We start from the raw sequence: 18,195 nt of genomic DNA on the forward strand, positions 1-18,195 counted from the left end.
GTGGAATAAATATATTATGAAAAAACTTTCATTACACTATTAAAAGGGAAAAAGATATATAAAGGTATACATTTAGATTCTTCTTCTTCATTGGTCCAATTGATTTCCTTTTTTCCTTTAGGTTTTTTCATATGTACTTCTTTTTCTTCTTTCATGAGTGATTTGGAAAGTGAGTTTTGTAAACTAAAAAGTTGATTCATAATCATGTTATTGATAAAATTGGTTCCTACTTTAGGAACTTATTTCAAACCAAAAAAAAAAAAATTTCCTATGGTTGAATGTGGATATCCTCCTGAATAAAAAGTGTAAAATTCCTTTTCTTTCTTCGGTGTGTAATGAGGACCTTTTTTCTTATGTAATTAATTTTCATGGTGTGACATCTTCCTAAAGTTTATGTTAATTGTCTTGTCATTTGAATAGAAAAACTTGTGCAATATCTTGTAGTATATTTGGTTCCGTGTTTGGTGAGCAGCTTCAGGTATATCTTCCTTTTGATTCGTGATGATTTTATAATTTTTTTGTCGATTGTTCCCCTCTCTTTAGTTTTCTTTACTTTATTTTGATTATTATTTGATGCAGTTTTTGGTGTCTAAGTTGGTGGCATGTTGCATTCTCTTTGAACCTAATATAGACCAATCTATCGTTATGGCCATGGCTGGAGGGGGACTTGATATGCAAGGTTATGATGAAGAGGAAATGATGAAGCAGGAGGTTGGAATGTAGAATTAGGTAGGAAGAGGAAATGATTTGATTTGGCTGTTGCCATCATTGTCCATTGTACTACACATTTTTTAATGTATTTTTTAAAGCAATTATGCAATAAAATCATACGGAAATCGGTGAATTGAAGCTTCTGGATACATTTTCCTCCTGTCAGAAACATTTTCCTCCAGTCGGAAATCCCATATGCAGGTTAATTAAAGCTTCTGGATAATTTACCACCAGGCGGAAAATTTTTCCTCCAAGTAGAAATCGTTTTCCTCCTATTGGAAAATTTTTCCTTCAAACGGAAATCGTTTTCCTCCTGTTGGAAAAAAATTCCTTCAAGCGAAAATTGTTGAATAAAATTTACTTCTATCGGAAACTGATTTCCTCCACTTAGAAAATCAATTTCTAATAAATTATTTAAATTAATAGTGGGGTAAAAAAATTGAAAGTGGCGACAAATATTATATAAGATGAAAATTGATTTAACAAAAAATGTATTTACTTTTAAAATCAATAACCATTTAAAAGAAAAGAAAAAAATGATATATATTTTTTTCTTTTCAAAATCATTTGGACATTTTATAAAATGAGATGTAAACTAAAGATTTAAAATCAACTCCAGAAAACTTCTTTTATTGGGGATTAAATTCTAAAAAAAAAAAAATTGCTAATAAATCTTCCACTGTCGAGTAGAAAATATAATATCTAATATATGAAATAATTATCAAAAGATATTAAACCATAACAATAAATTAAAACTTCCTAATTCGAAGCATAAGACAATGGATTCGTACATCTCTGCTTATAATGTCCAACACCACCGCATCGGCTACATCTACATCCAATAACATCTTCACCTTGGGATGGTATGTGTTGCATCCTCGGCCTACTGACTCGTCTACGTGTCTATCTTGGTGAAAGAACAATAAGACTTGCCATGTTATCCGGAGCATGTCACTGTTTTTCATCTAACACAGGGTAAATTGACTCAGCATAAGCTGCACGATATGCATCCACAGTGTAGTAATGAGAACACATGCCATAAGGAGCAATTTTGCATTCTCTGTACCACCATCATTTTGTACCAATGTTCCATTGTATAAAACCACAATTACAATATCATCATCTTCCATTTTACTATAAAATTAAATAAATAACGTTAAACTAAATCAATAAATATATAAAAATTTGAATAATACTAAACAAACATATTAATTGTATTAAAAAAGTCGATTCTGTTTTTTTTTTTTAACCAAATATAGCGTTTTTCTACTGGTGGAAAACTAGCGGAAAACTTGTGAAAATTGACAAATTGGAGGAAAATAGCGGAAGTTCATCTTTTTCACCAAATTTCCTCCGTTTTTACTGTTTTTCGAGATTTTTCAGTTTTACACAAATTTTCCCCCATTTTCAAACCATATGTCACCCAAGTATCTTTAAACTCACATATAACAACTCATAAACTAATTTCTTACATACCCATATTAAATAAAAATAGTAAAAAATACAAAACTAACAAAAAATATAAGAAAAAACAGAAAAAAAATATATATATACTCATATTTTCTCAGTTTCATCTAATAAAAAAAAAGAGAAAATTTTTACCTGACTTTAGTTTCAGAAATGAAAAAATACAAAAAAAAGAGAGTGAGAGCAGATGAGATGCAAGGAGTGTTTGTGGCCTATTAGAGAATGTCTTGCACAAAACATGAACTGGTGTTTAGAGGAAGAATAAAAGGGTAAGAAAAAACATATTGTGTAATTTTTAATTTGGTTAAGGGTATTTTTGTTCCAAGGTGACTAGTTTAAAAAAAAAAAAAATTTTTTTTTGCTATTCTTCAAAAAACGATTTATGAGTGGTTATTTTTCGAAAAAAAGATTTTTTTTAAAAATAGCCACCGTACAAATCAAAAATTGAAAAATAGCAAAAAAATTAGCCAACTTTTAACACATTCGAACTAAAATACCCTTCATTATGTTTTTTTCTTTTCTTATTTCTTTTTGTTTCTTTCCTATATCAAAGCGTAACTTCTTTTCTTTTCTTGTTTTTCATTTTTTTTTCTACTTTCCCTTTCTCTTTTGAAATGCAGTTAGGGCTTTCCCTTTTACTTTCCTTTCTGAAAACCATCATCCTGTTCGCCGATGTTTTTGATAGAGCTTATTTTCTTTTCTTGTTTTTGGTTTTTTTGTCTACTTTCTCTTTCCATATCGAAACACAGCTAGGGCTTTCCCTTTCACTTTCCCTTTTGAAATACATCATCCTGTTTGCCATCAAGGCTACCAATTAAATTTATTATTCTTTTTGTTAAGAGATTAAATTTAGGCGAGGCCGAGGAACAAGAAGAAAGGTAGAGGACCACCAAGGCTACCGATTCCTCCATCTCCACCTAGAAAAGAAAAGTATGAATACGATGAAGTTGTGAAGATTGAAATTGATGAATCTCTCTTTTCCAACTAATAATCAAATATTGTTTATGACCTATAAAAGCTTTTTCTAACTTCAATCTCTATTATAATCTCTTAATAGTCAATTTCTTTCTTATTGCTCCTGTTTGTACGAATTTCACATATAATGATTCTATTTGTGACACAATTTATTATCTTGCTGCTAATATTTATTGTTATTTTGGGGGTTTTGAATGTAACAGCCTAGTCTATCCGTATGCGATATTGTCCGCTTTGGGCCCAGCCCGCACGGTTTTGTCAAAACGTGTCGCAATGGTTAGGAGGAATCCTCTTACAACCCATACCTACCAATCCCATTGGCACAGGCTTCCAGGCCCAATCACGATATTGTCCGCTTGGACCCAGCCCTCACGGTTTTACTTTCCCTCATGGGAATGCGTCGTAAGGGAAAGGTATCCACATCCTCTTTTAAGGCATATTTCGTTCCCCTTTCCAACCAATGTGGGATCTCACAATCCTCCCCTCTTGAGGCCCAGCATCCTCACTGGCACATTGATCCGGGTACTGGCTCTGATACCATCTGTAACAACCCAGTCCACCCGCATGCGATATTGTCCGTTTTGGATCCAGCCCGCACAGTTTTGTTAAAACGCGTCGCAAGGGAAATGTATCCACACCCTCTTTTAAGGCATGCTTCGTTCTCCTTTCCAACCGATGTGGGATCTCACAATCCACCCCCCTTGGGGCCCAGCGTCCTCGCTGACACACCGATCCAGGTACTAGTCCTGATACCATCTGTAACAGTCCAGTCCATCCGTATGCGATATTATCCACTTTGGGCCCAACCCGCACGGTTTTGTCAAAACGCGTCGCAAGGGAAAAGTATCCACACCCTCTTTTAAGGCATGTTTCGTTTCCCTTTCCAACCGATGTGGGATCTCACATTGAATTTCTGCGATTAAAGTTCGATTGGATTGAAGATTGTTTAATTGATTTTGAGGATGTATTTTTTCTTCAAACTTGGGGATTATAATTTTCTTCAGCAATATTTTGTACACTTTTTGTTTGTAAAATTGGTAAATCGTGACTAGGAAAAAAGAATAGGAGAATACATTTTGAAGCATATGAATAAAAAAAATAATAATAATATAACTTCACTATGGGTTGAGCCATTTTGGTTAATTTGATTCAATTTGTTATAAGCTACTAACATTGGTGATTTGGGTTGTGACTTTCTGTGATTAAAGTTGGATTAGATTGATGATTGTTTGTGATTTGGGAATGTGTTTCTCTTCAAGCTTAAGGATTATGATTTTCTTCAGCTATATTCTTTACACTTTGGATGTAAAGTTGATAAATGGTGATAGTAAAAAAAAAAAAGGAAATACATTTAGAAGCATATGAATAAAATAGACGGATTTAGACTAACTGCAGATTTGCCCATTTTGCTTAATTTGGTTCAATTAATTAATGAATGTATGTTGAGATATTTATAATTTGGAATCACATATTTTATTAAATTAGTGTATTAAAATTTTACAAAAATAAAATAAAAGAATAAAGTTACATAATAGACAGATAGACAAGCATATCAAATTCTATGCTTGTAAAAAGTGCTTTTGTTAGGTTGATTAACCAGAGCTGATGCTAGAATCTGCACGTGAAATATTGAATAGTATTAGGCACACTTGTCAAAAAAAATCCATGGGAGGATTACAGTTGTTTCTGGTAAGTTTACTTCCTATGCTATATAGATGGTTCTGGTTGTCTATTATACTTTTTATATCATGAGATAATTAGCCGTAAAAAATTGGTGGCATTGTCTAACCAACATATGCTCTAATTGTAAATAGTAAAATTAGTTGTCAATTCCCCATAAAGCAGACTGGCTATAGTTTATCTTTTGTCAATTGTTGCTCATTTCTCTCGTCTAAACTACTACCTAAATGAAAATTTGCTAAAAATATAAAGTTATTTTGCATGGTTTTTTCATTGTATCTATTTATCAAATAAATCAGTTCTATATCTTGTTTTGGCCATCATGTCTTTTGTCTTAATGTTTCTATTCAATGTTGTGCCGTGATTACAATGAACAAGATTTATTGTGTACTTTTTCAATTATGTGCTTTTATCTCTAATAGTTCATTTGGTTTTTATTTCTAAACTAGATCATTAATGTTTGTAGTTTGTTTTAAAAATGATAATGGCATTACAAAAGTTGGAGAGTGATCAAAATTACAAACATGACCTCATAAAGGCATAAGAAAAGCTTAGCAAAGTATTATGTGGGTCAAAGATTCGTTTCTTAGTTAATGGCCAATTGCAAAAGAATCGTACATACTTGTATGTATTTGTAGTAACTTTTTTAGTTGTGGTGATTTTGTTCTTTTTATTTTTTATTTTTATTCTCATTTTCTTGATTTTGTTCTTTTTTATTTTTATTCTCATTTTCTTACATTGAATTTTCTTTATATGTTAATAGAGCTCAAAAGGAAGCAAAAAGGGAAGAAAAATTGCTAATCAAACAACTGGAGAAAGATAAATGAAAAGCTGAAAAAGAGAAAAGGAAATTGGAATGTGAGTTTTTACTATTTTGTTTTTGTTACTTCATCATGTTTATACATGCATATTTTTTCTTCCATTAGCTTTTTGAATATAAAAATAATGATGAGTTTTGATGTTCATTTAATAATGATAATGATGGGTTTTTTATCCTAGTTTCGAGGTGATAGATAGAGGATTTTGGGTAAGTAAAGAAGTTTTAAACGCAGTGTCCTATATTTAGCTATTGTGATTTTGGGTAACTAATAATTTATTTTCTTTACTTTTTTCATGTTTATAGATGCATCTTTTTATTATTATATTAGTCTTTTAAATGTAAAGACAATGATGGCTTATAATGTTTACTTAACGAAGATAATGGTATGTTTTGATGTAATGGTATGTTTTGATGTAAGGATTACTAATTTACCTTATAGAAAGTGTGCCATGTTTATTAATTAGAATTTCATTATGCACAAACCTCTTACATCTAGTTCAATTGCAGCCTTTGTAAATTTTTCCTCCAAGCGGAAATATGTTCCTCCAGTTGGAAATTCCATATGGAGGTCAATTGAAGCTTCTGGATAATTTTTCGCCAGGTGGATATCGTTTTCCTCCAAGCGGAAATTGTTTTCCTCCTGTTGGAAAAAATTTCCTCCACTTGGAAAATCAATTTCTAATAGATTATTTAAGTTAATAGTGGGGTAAAAAAATTGAAAGTGGAGACAAATATTATATAAGATGAAAATTGATTTAACAAAAAATGTATTGACGTTTAAAATCAATAACCATTTTAAAGAAAAGAAAAAATGATATATATTTGTTTTTCTTTTCAAAATCATTTGGATATTTTATAAAATGAGATGTAAATTAAAGATTTAAAATGAACTCCATAAAGCCTCTTTTCATTTGGGATTAAATTCAAAAAAAAAAAAAATTGCTAATAAATCTTCCACCGTCGAGTAGAAAATATAATATCCAATCTATGAAATAATTATCAAAACATATTAAACCATAACACTAAATTAAAACTTCCTAATTCGAAGCATAAGACAATGGATTCGTACATATCTGCCTATAATATTTAACACCACCGCATCGGCTACATCTACGTCCAATAACATCTTCACCTTTGGATGGTTTACGTTGCATCCTCGATTTATCGGCTCGCCTACGTGTCCATCTCTATGGAAGAACAATACGACTTGGCACGTCATCCGGAGCATGCCACTGTTTTTCATCTAACACAGGGTAAATGGACTTAGCATAAGCTGCACGATATGCATCTACAGTATAGTAATGAGAACACATGCCATAAGGAGCAATTTTGCCTACTCTGCAAGCGGCAATACAATGATCACAAAGATATTGATCAAAATCGAAGACTTTGCATGAGCATGTTTTTTATTAGAGATTAACTGTACCCCTCAAACTCCCACCTTCCACAAGAAATTCATGCATATTAACGGCTTTCACATGTAGTCCGACAGACTCCAAATTTCAGAGTTTGAGTTGCTTTTCCATATGGTTAGTCATAGGTTTCGTCAATTTTGCACCTGCAGTACGTTGCTCATAAAACCATCTTTGCAGTAAATCCCGTATGTGCTCAATTAATGCTACTATTGGCATCTGGCATTTAGCAAAATACCAAGCTTTCTGCAATATTGGTGGTCATGATAGTGTATCTTCTATATGGAGAAAGAGAACGTGCCGACCTTGTAGGGTCACATGATTGAATGTACGGGGCAGCTCTACTGTTTTTTTGCCTCAATTTGCCCCATATAAAATTCAAAATCTTCAACCAAATATGCACTAGCTGTGAGCATGAAACATTGTATTATCGTTTCATTTTTCGCAAGTCCATTTGCTTTAATATTTTTGCTTATGTGGTACGTGCACAACGCATGATATGCATTGGGAAAAACTTTGCATAATGCCTTTTTAATAGCGGGGTGTCTATCACTAACAAATACCAAATCCAAGAAATCTCCAATGGCATCCTTGAGGTTTTGGAAAAACCATGTATATGCTTTGCTCATTCTCTCCATCTCCAATGCCGAAAGCCAAAGGATATATTTGCGTATTACCATCCATGCCCGATGCAATATATATGTACCCTTTGTATTTCCCTTTCAATGTAGTCACATCAACAGCCAACACAGGTCTTATGTGGGATATAAATCCCCTAATGCTTATTCCAATCGCTATAAAGAAATATACAAAATTATTATTATCTTCTATTTTGATACGTGTAAGAGTCACGGGGTTCTTTGACACTAACTCATAACCGTAGGTAGGCAGCTTAGCAAAATTCTCCTATGGAGATCCCCTAACACTGTTAAATGCATACTCTTTACCTTTCCATGCTTTGTTGTAGCTTGTATTCACCCCATAGTTCTACAAAAAATAATGTTGAATTTCTTTAGGTTTGTAAACACGTATAATCCTTTCATATTTAGATTTGATACATTGCCCGATAACTCGTCTACTAGCCTGTTTCTGTTCTCGATGCACGATATCTAACCAGCAACTATGTACATTATCAAAAATTCTCACAACAAACATTTCTCCATTTTTAAATTTGGTAGCACGTAGCCGCCATTTACAAGTATTTTCCAAGCATATAACCTCATACCGTTGTGTAGTTGACCATGTCAACTTGAACTCCTTATTTCACACATGCAATAGATACTTCATTTATTTTGTAAGTCACGTTTGTTACGAAATAATTGTCCACCTATTATGCTCTCATAGCTAGTAAAGTTTGACAAAAATATGGCCATAGAACCACTTCTGTTGCTCGATGATATGTGGTCTGTTGCTCGATGATATGTGGTCACTTGTAGCACGATGAACCCTAACATCATCAACTCCTTCATTGTTCATTTCAAGGATGCATATCATTATCATTGTCCGGCAACTCATTATCAAAATCTACATCATTATGATCAACATCATCCCCTGTTGCATTGTAATTCTCATAATGATAAATATTATGCAACTGCTCATACTCCTCATCGTTAGGAAACCGTTCAGCATAGTCACCTCCAAAATCAACTCTTTTGTAGATGTTAAATAATGTCCAGGCCCCATGAACATCAACTTGATCTCTAAATTGAGTTTCGTGAATCATAATTTCCTGAGATGTAGCCTGAAAAGGTTTAGTACGGGAAACTTATGGTAGACGAACTCCAATTGGAGGACAAGCAACAGAATGAAGATTACTCCCAGTATCCGAAGCAAAGGTTGTCTGATGAACATTTCTAGATACATGTTCAACTTTCGAAATCACCTCAACATACAATGGAGACCTCATCATTGTCATCCCTCCATTCCTCACTTCTTGAAGAAAGCATATCATATCCCTATCACAACGTATTTATGTTGGATCCAACTTTTCTGCACATCGTCCATATATCCATTTTAGCTTTAACAAATATTCATTTCGATCTATCTCAATATAATTGAAAATTTCATTCTCTAATTATGATTTTGTGCATCTCTTACCAATGGAAACCATTATATTTTTACCATTTCGATATTCCCAATTACCACCGTCATTTTGTACCAATGTTCCATTGTATAAATCCGCAATTACAATATTATCATCTTCCATTTTACTACAAAATTAAATAAATAACGTTAAACTAAATCAATAAATATATAAAAATTTGAATAATACTAAACAAACATATTAATTGTATTAAAAAAGTCGATTCTATTTTTTTAGGGGCCAAATATAGTATTTTCTTATTGGCAGAAAATTGGCTGAAAACTAGCGGAAAACTGATGGAAAATTAGCAGAAAACTTGCGAAAACAAACTGGAGAAAATGGCGGAAGTTCATCTTTTTTGCCAAATTTCCTCCATTTTTACTCTTTTTGGCGATTTTTCAGTTTTACACAAATTTTCCTCTATTTTCAAACTATGTGTTACCTACGTATCTTTAAACTCACATATAATAGCTCATAAATTAATTTCTTACATACCCATATTAAATAAAAATATTAAAAAATACAAAACTAACAAAAAATATAAGAAAAAAGAGAAAAAAAAAATACATACCCATATTTCTTCAATTTCATCTACTAAGAAAAAAGAGAATTTTTACCTGACTTTAGTTTCAGAAATGAGAAAATACAAGAAAAAAAGAGTGAGAGTAGATGAGATGCAAAGAGTGTTTGTAGCCTGTTTGAGAATGTCTTGCACAAAACATGAACAGGTGTGTAAAGGAAGAAGGAAAGGATAAGAAAAAACATATTGTGTAATTTTCAATTTAATCAAGAGTATTTTTGTCCCAAGGTGGCTAGTTTTTTAAAAAAAAAAAAATTTGCTATTCTTCAAAAAACGATTTACAAGGTGATTAGTTTTCGAAAAAACTCTCGAAAAAACCCTACCACCAACCCAAACTTGTGAGTTGGGTTCGAGCCCTTAGCCCACAAAAAAAAAAAAAAAAAAGTAACCATACAAGCATACTTTCATCGTTGATCATCAAAAGTTCAGCGTATGATCATTAGCCAACCATCTCGTCTAGATCATATGTATAGAATTTTAATTCATGAACAGGGAAAATAAACAAACAAAATAACTTGGGTTAGGCTTGATCTGATATTTTCTGCAGCTTCTAAAAGAGTCACTGATAGTTTTGAGTTGTCTTCTGTACGTAGTTAAATTTGAGACTACTCTTGTGCTGTATCTTAGAACTGCCATTCAGATGAGAGTAATTTAAGGAGAATTTTGCATTTTGCTAAACCACCAAACAAATAAATTAATTTTAAATTATTATATAACCAATTTTAGAAGAGCCTTTAATAATATTTCAAATCACACAAACACAAGAGGACCAACTTAATTTACCAAACAATTCAAAGTGGCAGTACATATCATTAACAGCACAAGAAAGCAGTTAAACTGCAAATAGACAATTTTTTTGTAGGATTGAGAAAAAAAACAGGGAGGAAAAAGAGGCCTGTGGGCCTAAATTGACATATTTACAACCATAAAATGTGGTTGACATAACAATCTTACCAACTTCTCTCTACCATTAATTTTCCTTCTGCAACTACCTCAAAACAAACAGATCCTAAACATTGCTATCTCGAGAACTAACATCCTTACCCTAATCCCATCCTCTTGCAAGGTCTATTAGAAAAAAATGAAATGAAAAAATAATTATAATTTCAATAAGCACAACTAAAAAATAAAGGGATACTACCACTTTTAAACATCGTTCAATTTCCTGATAAATATGTCTTCGTCTAAGATCTACCCTCATTGGCTAATTGTAATGATCCTTCCCTCATCAACTTCAAGCTGAGGCTGTTAAATCTTTCCCTTGAATATTGCCTGGATGCTTTTCTCCAATCTGTACCAGCTTTCATCATGGCAACAAACTCCTCATAACTAATACGCCCATCCTGCAAAATCATTACCAAAAATAAGGTTTCATTTGTCACTGAGAACCTTTCTTTTAAAAATAACCCCAAAAAAAAAAAAAAAAAAAAAAAAAAAGGGTTTGAGCCGTGATTTAAAAGGTACTGAAAGATGACACCATGAGACTCTCTAAAGGTTTGAACAAATTTCTTTGCATATTAAGGCTTCACTTCAGACATATAGAATTTGCTTTCCACTCAACATATGATGTGTCTATGTATTGTGTAATGCTAACCTTATCTGTATCTACGTCCTGCATAATAGCATTGATGACTTCCTCACTGTTGGAATCAACTTCATCATTTAAAGCACTTCGCAACTCTTCAATTTCTATGTAACCACTCTGGTTTAGATCAAAGAACGAAAAGGCTTTATGTAGGTGCTCATCATTAGCCATCTTTCTCAGGTGAACTGAAACCGCAACAAACTCTCCATAATTCAGAGCTCCATCACGGTCAACATCAGCCTGAAGAAATCAGAATGAATTCGTTAACTTCAAGAAGTGCAGACGTATCAGAAATGAAAATTTTTCACTAACGTAAATTTGTCTAATATTATTTTACTCTTTTTTTCAAAAGAGATCATCCTCTCCCTCTCTCTAAATGCATCCAAGGATAGAGAAGAATAATTAAGGACAAGAAATCTAGTATTTTTGCTTACAGCTTCCATTAGTATTTGAAGATCTGGGTCAGGAATTTGCTGGCCAAGCTTGTGCAAACCAATCCGAAGCTCCTCAAGGTTGATTTTACCTTTGTTTCCATTGTCCATCATTTGAAATGCCTCCTTTATTCCAGCCACTTCCTCAACTGACAAATGCTCAGCTATGACCTATAAAAGACAAATCCAAAAGTTCATATATTGACTGAAAGAAATACCCAAGTTCATCAGGACAATATTCAGCTTTCATCACTACTAGCTCTACTTAAATGCCTTTAGTAAAGCAAAGAATAATTTACATTGATAGAGCATTAGAATCATTACCCCTAGAGCTCTTTTTTTGAGCTTGTTCATTACAGAAAATTGTTTGAGCCTTGCTCTCACAGTCTCACCAAGTGAAACATTTGGAGCCTTCTTGGCATTTTGCAACCATGGATGATCTGAAAAAAAGTGTTCGACCAGTTGATCATTGTAAAAAACCAGATCTTAGCAAATATAAATATTCAGATTGATTAATTGATGTAAAAGAATTATACCAAGCACTTCCTGAGCTGTCAGCCGCTTATTTGGGTCAGGCTCAAGCATCTTCTTCACAAGGTCCTTTGCATTATCAGATACTCTAGGCCAAGGGTCCCTCTTAAAATCAACAACTGAGCGGATGATAGCCTGTGCTACCCCTTGTTCAGTTTCTGCATAAAAGATTTTTAATTTATGAGAATAGAAAATCCTTACAATAAGCTCAAGGTTCTACACTTCTAAGCAGCAATGTTCGAGTATTGATGTCATCAGTGATAACTGAGAATGCACCGATATTGAATGTGAGAGTTTTATCTTTACTTCCTTATTTAAGCACACAGGATCACACCAAGCATTTCCACCTGTCATAAAGGTTTAAGGAAGAGCATCGATCCTCAAAAATAGTGGCACAAACCTGCCCAAAAAGGAGGAACACCACAAAGTAAAATATACAGGATAACTCCAGCACTCCAGACATCAACCTCAGGGCCATAATTACGCTTAAGAACTTCTGGAGCCATGTAATAAGGACTTCCCACTATCTCATTAAATCGCTCCCCTGTAATAATCAGTAACTTTAGCTACAGCTTGAGTAATATGAAAAATATAAAAGATAACAAAAGGAAGTTCAAATAGAAATTTCAAGAGCATGAAACAAAGAATAAATCAATGTATATTAGAAGCATTGCAATACCAGGTTTAAAGAACACCGACAACCCAAAATCAATTGCCTTTAAGGGGGATGTTTCCTTCTTATTTGCAAATAAGAAGTTCTCTGGTTTGAGATCACGATGCATTACTCCATTTTTATGACAATTCTGTGGAGAGAAAATGCATGTTAACCAACTGAATCATATCACAAGGGTAAAAGCACCTAAGGTGGAAACAATCATATTTATCCATCAACAATTACTTTCAACGCAAACAATAAGATATCAATTGACATTAGACAGCTCAGAAGCACCGCCTAGTGAAGATTCAGGGTAAGTGTGATTTAAAAAATAAGGTGTTTTGGAGAGTGGGGGTCAAATGGATCTTGACTATATCATCAATCATTGCAGGCTGCTGAAAATAGGCACCGCAAGCATATCAACGTCAAAACCAATAGCAAGATTATGGAAACAGTTTATAACAATAATGTGCGTTCACACCAAGATACCAGCAGATGCTGATAGAAGAACCTAAAACACTAATTATATTCCACCAACATCATCTAAGAAAAGCCATAACACATTTAACTTGTCAAAATGCACACAAATGTTAGCAATCCACCAATACTAAAACAGCACAAAGTTATCAAATTTAAACCTGAACAACTTCAACAATGGTCCGCATAACAGCTGCAGCCGCTCGTTCAGTGTAATGCCCCCTTGAGACAATGCGGTCAAACAACTCTCCCCCTTCACAAAGTTCCATTACAATGTGAACTGCATTGTCATCCTCATAAGTGTCCTTCAATGTAACAATATTGGGATGCTTTCTCAAATGCTTCATAATCTCAACCTCTCGCCGCACATCGTCAATGTCCACTGCAGTCCTGAGCTTCTTCTTGGATATTGATTTGCAAGCAAATTTTTCACCTGTATTTACATCCGTGCACAGATATGTGATTCCAAATTCACCTCTTCCGAGCTCTCGACCCAAATCGTACTGGGCTGAAATATCTCGACCAGTGGGATCTTTCAATACCCAAAACTTGTTTCCACCGCCATTGCTACTACTCACAGGATAATCACTGGAAAATGGATTGGGTTTCTTCTTGTTCTTCTGCTTATCCCTCTGCGAAGGAGTGCCAGGGGTTGCACAGCAATTTCCCATGAATCAGAACCCTCCAACTTCCAAAAGATTCCAACTTTTTTCCCTTTAGATTTCAAGAAGACCCAATGGAGCCGAAAGCTAAGTCAATCCAAATCAGAGCAATAGAAAAAAGAAGATCAAGAACTTAATATAATTCACAAGGGAGAATTCAAATTTTGAGCTGCATGGCTAAATTGTAAAGGGGAAAAAAGGTTGTGTTTTAGGCCAAAAAAAAAAAAAAAAAAAAAAACTAATCTCCAACAATTTGGGATCTCTTAAAACTCAGAATTACAAAAAACCAAACTTTGATTATTTAAGACACCCAAATAAAATTTAATTTCTAAAATAAAATCCGGGTAGGCACTGAAATTAGAAAAGAACAAGGAAAAAAAACGAAAATAACGAGAAAAAGGAATTTCGTTGATTCCAAGAATCAACAAAAGAAAATTAGAGACTAAAAATTAAAAAAGAAAATATTGATTGAACATAACCCACCTAAGATCCTTTGTAAATTTCAGAGACACGAGATGCAGTTCTCAGAAAGCCCTAGAAGACATTCAGGTCAAGAGCTTATATTGATTGAATGGAAGAAATGAAGGGGTTTTGAACATATGAAGATTGTGAAATAGAGACTCAATGTGTGAACAAAACATGGATTTTTGAGCGAGAAGAGTCAAAGCTCTTTCACAGAGACTTTCTTCTTCTCGCTTAACCCTTTTTTCTTTTTCTTTTTTCCTTTTTTTTTTTTTTTTTCGCCCTTCTTTTTTCTCTCTCTAAATCCAAATTTTCTTTTGCTGGTATTCAATGATTAAAGGGGACAAAAAAGATGTTAAAGAACCCCTCCTCCCCTTCCTCTTTCGGACGCTTTCTTATTTTTCTCAAGAAAAGTCTGATAGCTCTGTTTTTCTATTTTTCTCATCAAATTTTTATGTTTTATTTATTTATTATTATTTACTTTTACAGCATGAAATTACAAATATGAAAGTTCTATTTTTAATATTACCACTAGGATTATTATTTTCCGAGAATATTCTAAAAAACCTTCATTTTTTCAGTTAAAAAATTTATTTTGATTTACATTATATATATATATATAATATGTATATTAGGTAAGAGGATATTCTGTTTACTTTGTCATTATTTTATTTATTTATTATAATTTTTTTTAACCATTTACATATGATTTTTTTTTTTTAATTTGTTAAGTTTTGAAAATGAGATAATTTGTTATCTCAAAATTTAGTTTGAACCACATTTTGGTTGAAAAAGTGAACAAGCTAACAAATTTCCATTGAAATTGGAGACTCCCAAATTTTAAATTTTTGTATACAAAATGAACAAAATAGTCAAAGGAAAGCTTTTCAATTGAAAGTTGCAGGGAGGTGAAGGAATTGCCAATGTTGGGCCAGGCCTTATTTACTGGCCGGCCTCTTAGCTAGCATGGTCTTCATAGCGTGTACAAACCAATTTATCCCACCTGGCAAACTTCTCAACGAAATAGTGGGACTTATAAATTTGTGTCAAAATGTTAGGTTTGAAAGCTTAGAAATGTAAAAACCAAATCAATGTTCAATGATTTTTGTATTATTGCAGGTTAATTTGACATTAAAAATATAACTGAATCTTCAATCGAATCTTTCTAGATTTACGGATTTGATGTTAAAATCTAACTGAGTCAATTCCTTTCATCGTATATGGAAAAAAATATATATATATGCAAATCAAATTATTTGGAATCGGTTTCTTCTTTACCAATTGAATTTTGGGTTCCAAACTTGTTTATTAACTTTTTGGATACCGACCATTCATAAAGTAGTACTCTCTTGTTATGTCCCCTTTTTATGTTCTTTGTATAGGTTTAAGATTCGGAATATTGGGAATATGTTATCAAACAGAGACATAAGTGGATTATATTAGAATAAAAAATTCCCACTGAAATGGTATTAAGAACATGTATATTCTGAAAACTTAGTATAATTCAAAGTTTCAAACCATAGAATAAATATTTATGCCTAAAAAAGAAACTTCACAAGAATTATTCCAAGAAAGTTTCCAAATGCCTTAGACAGAGTAATGCTTTTGGGGTTCTGAACAAAACCTGTACACTGCCACTTCTCAACTTGTTCAACCTTTTTGAACTCCATTTCCATGTATTACAAAATCCATGCTTCTTTCTAGTGTCTGTTTCTCATAGGGATGTCAAATCCAAAACTTGGTTACAATAATTAGATTTGGATTATAGGCATCTAGAAGTTCAGGAATGGAATTGGAAACTTTGGATGAAAAATTCTACTTTTGGATTTGTCTTTCAATAGCTGCGGTTGGAGTTGAAGGAGGTTGGTCTGGTCCATCTATGGATGGTTTTATAATAGTATAAAACAGTACATTGTAAAAGATTGTGAAAAGAAACAGAGCACCAGCAAAATAAGCCAGAAAAGATGCTGAAAATTCAGTCTCTTTCTCTTCTCCTTGATCTCTGGTTAGTTTCACATCAGAAGCTGCATACCAGATGTAGTCTTATATTATATAAGATCCATTTTCATAAAATTTTTGCAGTTCATTAGCATTTATAAATAGTAGCATAATTCATTCAAATTGATATATTTCATGAGGTTTCTGCAGAACTGGCCCCAGATGAACTGAACAATTCTATGTCAGAAAAAACATGTAATAGAAAGTAGCCGTACAATTAGAAATACCCATTTTTCTAATGAAACTGTGCTGCAAAATAAACATTAAATCTTGGAAATCAAGCTAGTTTTGATATCTGGAAGTAAGATTTTGCTGAGCATTTCTAAGCTAGAAAGCCTGAGACGTCACAAATATTTCAAGTCATTAAGTCCTTATTATTCCAACCAAAAGAGAACATATCAGAAAATTAGGAGTCTCCAAGAGCTAGCTAATTGAGCATATATATGTATAACGCATATGTACAACACACACACACACACACACACACACACACACATAGAGAGAGAGAGAGAGAGAGAGAGAGAGAGAGAGAGAATACCCTTTATCTTAGGAGGGCGGACCTTTTTCTCAGAGAGAGATTGGAGCTGTTGGTCAAGGTTCCTAAGGGCTTCTCTGGCCTTGTCAGGGTCTACCTCGAAATGTTGCGACTCTTTTTCAACTCCATAAACAACACAAGAAGAAGAAAGAAATTGATGGGTTTTCCTCTTCCCACAGACCAGAAACTCATTAGAAATTAAATATGCAGCTTCAAAATTGGTGAAAGAAAGAGGTCGAAGCCATGGCTGTATTGTTGGTTTGCTGTGAAGTGGTAAAAGATAATGCAGAGAATGCATTTGAATTGGTAGATGACGATGAATGGAAATAACTAGACTAGAGCCACTCTTATTTTCTGTTTCTTCTATCTTTAAAATGAGATAATGGTTCTGTTTGGTAACGGGTATAAGCAAAAACTAGTTCAGAGGGTTAAGCCTAATTTGCAACCGGTTATCTTATATCTACATGCACTTTCCCAAATTTCTAAGCAGCTCATTTTTGTTTATAACTTATACATGTTTATAGATTTGTAGAAAACTTGAAAAGTTTAATTGAAAATTTCTATGAAATCTTAAAGCTCTTAGCTAGCATTAAACTTTACAATTCAAACCCATATTATATTATATTGAATATATGATGGCCTTGAAAAATGCATGCCATAAAATCGTATGAAAGTACATAACCATATACATATATATATATATATATTATTGATATTAACTATATATATTGACAACAAGTTACATGAATTAATTGGTAGAAAACAATTGCAAGTTATGTAGATTTCTACTAAAGTATAAACATCAAAATTTCAACCATAGCAAGATCTGAAAGCCTTATATTACCTATTCACTAGTCGTAAATTCTATGCCATTTACAATGGTATATTGAGATATGTAGCATTGAATATTCCCTTCCTACTTTAAATGTGATTTTTATTTATTTTATAACGTATTTTTTTCATAATTAAAGAAAATATAAAATTGAACCCTTAAAAAAAAAAAGCTAAACAAACCTCAAGTTTGGAAATTGAAATTATGTCATCATTTCTTAGCAGTTGAACAACAAAATGAACATTCTTTTTTGTTGGCTAAATATGGGCAGTTATATTAAAATTTGACATGATAAACTA

At 32.9% G+C, this 18,195-nt stretch overlaps 2 protein-coding genes across 3 annotated transcripts; both read right to left on the reverse strand.

Moving 5' to 3' along the window:
• Positions 1-10,611: 10,611 nt before the first annotated feature.
• On the reverse strand, positions 10,612-14,921 carry LOC107412614 (calcium-dependent protein kinase 8). 2 transcript variants are annotated; one of them, XM_016020422.4, is made up of 9 exons: positions 14,553-14,921; positions 13,569-14,121; positions 12,955-13,078; positions 12,676-12,819; positions 12,281-12,433; positions 12,069-12,184; positions 11,748-11,915; positions 11,323-11,553; positions 10,612-11,071 (listed from the first exon to the last, which is right to left on the reverse strand). In XM_016020422.4, the coding sequence occupies exons 2-9, from the start codon at positions 14,076-14,078 to the stop codon at positions 10,913-10,915; spliced, it is 1,605 nt and encodes a 534-aa protein (XP_015875908.3). In that variant the 5' UTR covers positions 14,079-14,121; positions 14,553-14,921; the 3' UTR covers positions 10,612-10,912. The 2 variants fall into 2 exon arrangements, with proteins under 2 accessions (XP_015875908.3, XP_015875906.3); XM_016020420.4 differs by having other exon boundaries at positions 13,569-14,156; positions 14,553-14,920.
• Positions 14,922-16,031: 1,110 nt separating this feature from the next.
• Positions 16,032-17,417, reverse strand: LOC107412599 (uncharacterized). The gene is made up of 2 exons (XM_016020399.4): positions 17,068-17,417; positions 16,032-16,555 (listed from the first exon to the last, which is right to left on the reverse strand). Exons 1-2 carry the CDS (start codon positions 17,360-17,362, stop codon positions 16,347-16,349), a joined length of 504 nt encoding a protein of 167 aa, XP_015875885.3. The 5' UTR covers positions 17,363-17,417; the 3' UTR covers positions 16,032-16,346.
• Between the last annotated feature and the right edge of the window lie 778 nt (positions 17,418-18,195).

Source organism: Ziziphus jujuba, chromosome 10 (assembly GCF_031755915.1).
Source record: "Ziziphus jujuba cultivar Dongzao chromosome 10, ASM3175591v1".
NCBI lineage: Eukaryota > Viridiplantae > Streptophyta > Magnoliopsida > Rosales > Rhamnaceae > Ziziphus > Ziziphus jujuba.